We start from the raw sequence: 8,224 nt of genomic DNA, 5'->3' as shown, positions 1-8,224 counted from the left end.
ACCCAAGTATCAGATTTATGTCCAATCCACTATCAATTGAATTTACCGTAAAAATATTCTCTAACACATAATCAAGACACAATCTCATACATAGAGATTTCGTGGCCACTCTGCATACCAAGTAAAAGTTGAATTAAAATAGGGCGTTCTTTATGCATAATGCTATTCCGATTTACGAAAATAATTTCGCTTTTAATAACAATAATAATTTGAAAACGTTCATCCAAAATTCATTATTTCAATTTTTATTGTTTATTAAACATTATTCAATATTAAAATCAATAATTAAGTGAAAGATCGATTATTTTGAGTAAAAATCATCAGATTTTATAGAAAGAATGAAGATTTTGCAGGTACTATATCTGTGCCTCTTCCTCGCAAACTGTACAAATTCATGCCATTTAGATCAATGTCTCGTCGAAGTTAACATCACACAAGAAAAATTAAAATTCGTGGATCTTTCACACTCCGACAACCAATTGATGAATTTTAATATCTCTTCCATATCATCAAAGAGCGCAGAAAGTATCCAGAGAAAATTCACAACCGATAATGATAATTTGGATAAACAGAAGTCTGATAATATCTATAATAAAAAATGGCTATTAAAGTTCTTTGTGCTTATATTTTGTGCTTATATTTTGTGCTTAGTGATCTTTTCTACATTGACTTCTTCGCAATACGAGTCTAGTAGAGGCTATGTGGTGATTAACAATAATGTAGATTCCTTATTTAATTATCCTCGCCTATTATTCCTTACTACAGTATATTCCTAACCAAAGTTTTCTCAATTACAGAAAATTCAGTACGAGACGATTAGTGGTTCACTCGATGAAGACATCTGGAAGACAGAAGAATGTGATTCGGATATTTTTTATTCATTTCATTTCAACGTCGAGGAAAATGGATTCAAAAATATGGCCATCATAGATGCCACCGGAGAGGAAATATCAAATGAAGAATTATCAAAGCTATTGGAAGACGAGGAAAAAAGTGAAATCAGTGATTCCGATTCTCTTGTAGTCATCTCTATTGAAGATGAATTTTAAGAGTTGTCGTATAGCGAATTGATTTCAATATTAAATTCAAAATTTTCTAAACATTATCTTGTTCGGGAGTAACAAATATACGAAAATTTTATCTGGATGAATTCTTATTTTCAAATATTAAAATCAATAATAAAAGTTATTAGGCCTATGTATTAAAATATTATAGAAGTTGCTGAATTATTCTTCAATTGCGTGTGGAGAGGTCACTCGGCATTGAAACCTGAGAGGCCCATTGTGCCGAGTCTATGAGAAATTAAGGAACGGAGATCGATACATCCGTTTCTCTCCTATCCAAAGATCCTCGTGAGAATCGCAGCTTCCTATGATTCTTCCTGTATTCACGGAAATGCTAATATTATGTCACACATTGTCATTATATAGAATTATCATAAACTTTTTCAAGATATCAGGCGAAGGATTATCCAGAGGATGCTTGTGGTGCTGCAGCGCCTTCTTGCTTTCATAGCAATCATAGCAATCGGTTTGGTTAGGTACTTAGATATTATTATTTAATGAACATAGTCAGGTGGTTGAGAGGTTAAAAGAATAAGCCTGTTCTTCTAGAAGAATTAAGTTCAATTTTGGGCTGGGTTAGTAATTCGATCTCATTGCGAGTCTGCCTAAACTGGAAATGATCCCTATTAAAGTCTATAGGATAGAAAAAATTAAAATAAAAAAGCGATTAATGACAATATTCAAAATCGTGCTGGCCAGATGGCCAAAAAATTAAGGAATTAGCTTACCGCTCTGAGGAACCCGGAATCGAATCCAGGCGGTCGAAAAACCCTAGGAATTTTTCAGGAACAGCCTGTCCTGCATATGTCAGACCTTGTCCCTCACCACTAGGTTGCAGAAGCGTAACTAAGGGGATGAAGGAGAGCACTTGCCTTGGGAGCCGACCTTGGAGCCTCCAAAAACAAGTCTGTAAAATGTTTTTGTAATTAACGTTGAATTAGGGGCATCAAATATGAGGTTTGTTGCTGGCTCCGAAACTGTTCGTACGGCCCTGCACGGTCGCCCTCATTCTGGGTTTGGTCGTTCCCACAATGGATATGGAAAAAAAGCCTTCTTAGTGGAAAGAGCCAAAAATTTTAAAAATACATCCTAAATGGCATAAAAAAAATATAAATAAATAATAATAATAACAATCCAAGTTACATTCCAAAATCTTTATAGATTTTGGAATATAATTCTGATAAATTAATACAACTAAAACCAATACAGTTAAATATTATATCTATCTTTACTTAAATAATAAAACAACTTTATAATTTAAAAAAGTACTAATAAATTTTTAAGATCAATACTTTATCTTTACAACATGATCTGAAAGATGTGTTCATCTTTCAGATCATGTTGGTGTACTTGTGGCATATACAGATCTGCCACAAGTACACCAAGTTTCTTTCTTCCTCGCATAGGTCCACAAAACATGACTTGAAAGATGTCACTTCTCATAGCGAAAATTAATTTATGGGCTTTGACTTTTTCTGATTAGGAGATTCTCCAAAACTAAATGTAACGTCTGAGAAATCGTCAAACTGCAAACTACGTTTCAGAAGGTTAGAAACTGATGTAACTTCTGATTGCTAGCTATTTTCTCCTAGAACTGCTATCAAAATAAATTAAAATACACAATAAAAATATTTTAAAAATCATAAACTTTAGACTATAATTTAATCAACTTCTTATTTAATCTATACCAGCGGTCGCCAAAGTGGTCGATATCGACCCCCAGGGGTCGATGCGGCTAAGGGGTCACAACCTTTTTTTTTTCTTTCTTATACAGAGAGCACAACGTTTTTTTTTTTTTGTTTTTTTTTCACATACACTTGCAATAAAACTTTACGGTGGGGGTCAATGTGAGGCTTTGGAAAGTGGTTGGGGGTCGACGGTTAAAAAAGTTTGGCGACCCCTGTACTAATCGTTTGGGGTCTCCGCTTATTACTATTATAATTATTATTATCAATTCGTCTCGATTATATTATAAAGTTATTCTTAAACTATTCAATAAATTCACTGGGCTATGTAGGCAAATGCAGTTTGAATTCATTCGAAAAAACTGAAAATTATTTTTCAGCAACATTAAAAACTATATTCCTGTTTAGAACAATCTGTGACACATTAATTATATAACTATCTAAATAAAGAGAATATGAGTAAAAGCAAAAAAGATGAAAAAATCAAGTAATGTATACACTATATCAATTACGAGAGAGTGAATCTTTTCATTTATACATAATTCGTACTTCTGAAATTCGACATTTTCAGTTATAAGAAGTATAATTAGTTACGAAGTTGTCACATTCTTTCTTCAGGTTCGATACATTTCTTAATTTCAGAAGTCCCGAGAAAACGGATTGCAACGTTTTTGCCATCTGAAACACAATACAGTTCTGTAGTTAGTATTTAATCTTTCTTCTTTATAAATCGATAATAAATTACATTTCTAAATTACAATACAATGTCAGAAGTAGCAACCTTAAAAGGGATTTTCTTATTGATGACAAAGAATCCGCCAATCCAAAGACACAAAGAAACCTTTCCGAATCTTTTCATGAAATCTAGAATCTGTGCAAACAACAAATCAAAAGAAAATTCTAAAATATAAAAAAGCACATAAAAAGAAAATTTATCAAAAATATCAAATGATAATGACAGTGGTCAAAAACAAAAATGTATAAAATTAAAGATATTTACTAATTTCGTGTACATTTAATTAAATTTATATAAAATTCTCACATATATTATTACTATTAATATCGTTATATTCAATATAGTCAGATCGTGTTTGTTAGTGTCTTAAAAATCTGCCAGGTGTCACCCAACTGCATCTATTCGAAAATATTGTAAAACTGGCAGTAGTTTGAAAATGTTAAAATTTAAGCGAGATAGCGGAAGTATTCGATTATTGTAAAACCAAACCGTGGCATGAGCTTCATGTAACTGTAGTTTACTTTCTAATTCTAAATTACATACATCAAACTTAATGTCGGAAAAATTCGTATCTTAATTGAGTTCGTAATAAAATCAATTTGATGTGAAGAAAGGTAAAGCAGATTGAACAATTCTAGAAATGGTAGACCTTAGACAATACTCAACGTTCCTCAATGAGTATCAAAATCCATAAATATTGTTATTCCGGTTAAGGTTTATACGCAAATATTGTGGTCTCTATTTGCATGCAACCACAGAAGGAGAAAAGCTACTATCTGTTTTAGAAGTTCTTTTTATTGCTGTCACTTTGCAAATATGTATTAAACTAATGAGGGGCTCGTCCCGAAATGCATCTTTGAGTTGTCGCGCATCACATCGCAAAAGATGCGAAAAATCCCAAAAGATGCATTTCGGGATGCGTTCCTAAATTTCCTAAATTCGGTGCATACACTCGTGAAAGGACTACTTCGGAAGTAACAAAATTAAATTGAACATCTTCTACTTAAACCCAAACAACTTCTACATGCAAAGTTTGCAAATTTTCCGGACAGATATTGTAAGCGAAATGAGAACTTCGGTGGTGTATATATTAAGGCTTAGGCAGAAAAAAATTTGCTAATTGACACAAAGACAAATACGAATAATGTCTATTTTTAAACGTACGTGCACATACCTGCAGAAAAATAAAATTATTCACGTGCGCAACAGTGTAAGTTATTCTTTAAAGACACTAACAGAAGTGATTTTAAAACATTAATAAGCTATTTGATCACATCATAATACACAACAGAATCTATCTTTCAAGATTAAAAATTATTACGAAAATTAATGAGAACACAATTCATTTAAAACAAACTTAAAAATTATATAAGCCACACCTTTAGTTTCTGTTCCAATTTCAGGTTACACACAGCAAATTGACAAATGTCTTGAAAACCATTCTGCATCTGAAGTGTGAGAAAAACAAATTACAACTACAGCAATTAATGTTAATAGATACAAAACACACGATCGTATAATATTAATATTCGAATCGAATATAAAAGTAATTATAATATATAAAACACAAATAAACATTTACCGTAAATGCAAAACAGCACAATAAACATCCCCAATATATACAAATTAAAGTTAAAACAATACACATTCCTAAAAGTATCTGTTGGTGCAACTCGTTCATTTCTAGAAACAGATATAAATAAAAGAAAACACTCGTTGTCCAAATGATACCAAAATAAATTACGCAGTATATATAATTAAACTTTGTATTTATCTGATTGACGAATTGCCACAATTCTTCGTGATGCTGCATAAATTCGTTCAGTTCATTTAGAACAAATATCTTATTTTGTTTTATCGCAAAAAGTTCATGCAACATTTGTTCAAATTCTTTATGAGACACAAACAATAATAAAGCTGTTAACAACAATCCGTAACAAATTCCTCCTATCAAAAACATTTCAGCTAGACCTAACTGAATAGTACACAATAGCGCCTCACCCTCAAAATACTGTTTTCTCTGCATAGCGGGATAATACAAAAATACATTAGCGAAATGAAAAGAAATAACAATCGGCATTGCAATGAATGCAACGAATAGAGATATTTTTCGCATTGTGGAATTTCGTTCGTGTATCATTTTCTGCCGAAAATATTCGTGTCTCAATCCAGTTTTTAATAAAATAATTTTGTTGCTTTGGAAAAAAAGTGAAGCACGTTGAATAAAATAAATATATGAGTCCAAAAACAACACTCAATGTTGTACGGACATCTTCAGTTCCCACATCATCAAACAATCCTTTACAAATTATATAATTACTGAAAACTGGTGTTGCCTGTAACAAGAGCAAACAAGAATTATTCCATAAAATGAAATTTAAACATTTGATATAAATATTTTTAAATTTAGCATTTTGCAGAATTGAAATATGTTGTTTGCCGTTACATAAGTAAAATAGTTCTAAACCGAAAACGAAAGACATCATCCAGCAAGGTCTTAGGAAACAGCACATGCAAATATTATCTTGTATATTCGAATTCATGTTTTCAACTACAGCAAGTTTCTTTCTATCGAATAGTATAAAGATTTAGTTCTTTTATTATTTGCAATCCCCTGTTTTTCTCTTTTCATAACACAGCGAATTCGTGTTTCTGCAAATTATAAATCCTAAAAGTTTCGATTTAAAGCAGAAAATTAGAAATGCTGTTATATTCTCTCCTGTATTATTTCTGAAATTAAAAGTGATAAGAAGACGTAGCTGCATTATACATAAAATTGGGTATGTAAGATATTTACATCCGGAATTTATTACATATAATAAATGTAGGCTAAGACATTTACGTTCTTTATGAAAAATATATAAATTTAATTGGTAGAGTGATCGATATAATACATTTAGTCATTAAAATACTTAAATGGTATTTCAATTATCCTTTTTTTTTATTATTAATGTATTGTAATAAATGGATTTTTATGGAAATTTGATGGGTTTTTAATTTCAGTAATATGCTAATGGACAGCAATTAGTATTCTAATTTTAGTTCGAAAATGTTTATTTTCTCTTTTACCTTGAAAACTTAATCGAAGTTACATAAATGTGTAATAGTAATTTTTCCTCGTCATGCAATATTCGAGTGTTGCAATTTTGAGAGATTTGAAAAGTAAAAGAAACTAATTTCTATCAGTTTACAAAAGAACAGGAAAAAGTTGCACTAACAAAATTAAAAACAGCAAGAAATTCTAGAATCTAAATGTGAGGCTTCGGAAGTGGGTCGAAATTCGTGCACGAAAAATATTTTAATTTCGTATGAAAAAAATTTTTAATTATTAATCTTATTGTNTTACAAAAGAACAGGAAAAAGTTGCACTAACAAAATTAAAAACAGCAAGAAATTCTAGAATCTAAATGTGAGGCTTCGGAAGTGGGTCGAAATTCGTGCACGAAAAATATTTTAATTTCGTATGAAAAAAATTTTTAATTATTAATCTTATTGTAAAAAGAAACCATCAAACGCAGAATGAATATTTAATGTCCATATAAAGTCATATCTGTAGAAATTTCTGAGAAAAAACGAATTTCTCAGAAAGAAACAATAGATGAATTTGAGTACTTAGTTCGAACATCTTCGATAAGAATCAAATTGTCAGTCGGGGTTGACTCACCCCGCGATCTGGGCTCCGATCCCGTTACAATTCGTAACGAGGAGGGGAGACCAATTAGAGAACGGGGGCAGATCGACATCAACCTATCGGAATGTTCGATCTGGGACTCAGAAAAAACTTATAAAAACCGCGCAAAAAAAGGATGTGACGTTCTTGGTTCGTAGTTCTTGGCTTTTGGTTCGCAGTGCTCCTCTCCAGGATTCTTGTCATCCGGACATTCTCCCACGAGAACTTGTCGGATATTCGGAGGACTTGTCTTCACCATCTCGTGCCATCAAGATCGCTAAAGTCCACCTGGTAGATAGAAGACCTCGGTCCAAATAGTGTTGTGCAGCCCAGAGTCGCCGTCTTCACGCCACCATCGCCGGAAGAAAAACTATCGTCAGAACAGTTGAACTTTTAGTGTTACGAACTTGTTGCTGGACTTTGGATAGGCGTTACGCCGTTATAAGGATTTGTTGTAAGAAAAATTTTTATATTTATTAAACGGTATACGATGGAGGACCTGTCTCAGTAAGTTTTTTCACTCCCACACGACAGTGCTGACCGCTCGACTGTCGCGACACTTTCTCTCCAATCGACAAACCTCACACTGGTGTCCGAGAAGTGGGATTTTAAGTCCCCAATCTCCACCGGGTCAACGACTTCACATAAATATGTAAAATTACTTGTCCTGACTGATTGATTAACTGAGTGACTAATTGATTCATCATCGTCTACGGCAAACTGCTAAACCTAAAGAGGTGAAATTTGGTACAAAGTTAGGGTATGTCATGGGAATGCACACTAAGAAATTTTTCGAAATTCCACCGCGGGGGTGAAGGAGACCATTAAGGCTTAACCGGAAGAACTGTGCTATTTTATATGCGATTTTTTATTTACAACTACGTTTAGTCTTCATTGAGTACTTAGGTGTATTAAATTGACATTTCAGACATTGTTATAAATATTTTTTTTTATATTTCGATTTTTTAACCAAATGTTCGAACCGTTTTAAATTCGAATTTGTTATTGCATATTGGTTCGTAAACGTTCCAGAAAATTAATTAAACCCTTTAGTTCCTCGCCCGAGTTA

The 8,224-nt window shown here is 32.3% G+C and overlaps 2 protein-coding genes across 2 annotated transcripts; one reads left to right on the top strand and one right to left on the bottom strand.

Annotated features, from left to right (window-relative positions):
* Positions 1-224: 224 nt before the first annotated feature.
* Positions 225-1,189, top strand: LOC111635743. Its single transcript, XM_023380810.1, has 2 exons — positions 225-719; positions 798-1,189. The coding sequence occupies exons 1-2, from the start codon at positions 339-341 to the stop codon at positions 1,047-1,049; spliced, it is 633 nt and encodes a 210-aa protein (XP_023236578.1). The 5' UTR covers positions 225-338; the 3' UTR covers positions 1,050-1,189.
* Positions 1,190-2,911: 1,722 nt separating this feature from the next.
* LOC111635744 lies at positions 2,912-5,235 on the bottom strand. The gene is made up of 4 exons (XM_023380811.1): positions 5,068-5,235; positions 4,865-4,933; positions 3,531-3,620; positions 2,912-3,427 (listed from the first exon to the last, which is right to left on the bottom strand). Exons 1-4 carry the CDS (start codon positions 5,164-5,166, stop codon positions 3,317-3,319), a joined length of 369 nt encoding a protein of 122 aa, XP_023236579.1. The 5' UTR covers positions 5,167-5,235; the 3' UTR covers positions 2,912-3,316.
* Positions 5,236-8,224: the final 2,989 nt, after the last annotated feature.

The sequence above is a fragment of the Centruroides sculpturatus genome, unplaced genomic scaffold, assembly GCF_000671375.1.
Source record: "Centruroides sculpturatus isolate CEXI.00-Female unplaced genomic scaffold, Cexi_2.0 scaffold843, whole genome shotgun sequence".
Taxonomy (NCBI): domain Eukaryota; kingdom Metazoa; phylum Arthropoda; class Arachnida; order Scorpiones; family Buthidae; genus Centruroides; species Centruroides sculpturatus.
This window is presented reverse-complemented; position numbering and strand designations above follow the sequence as displayed.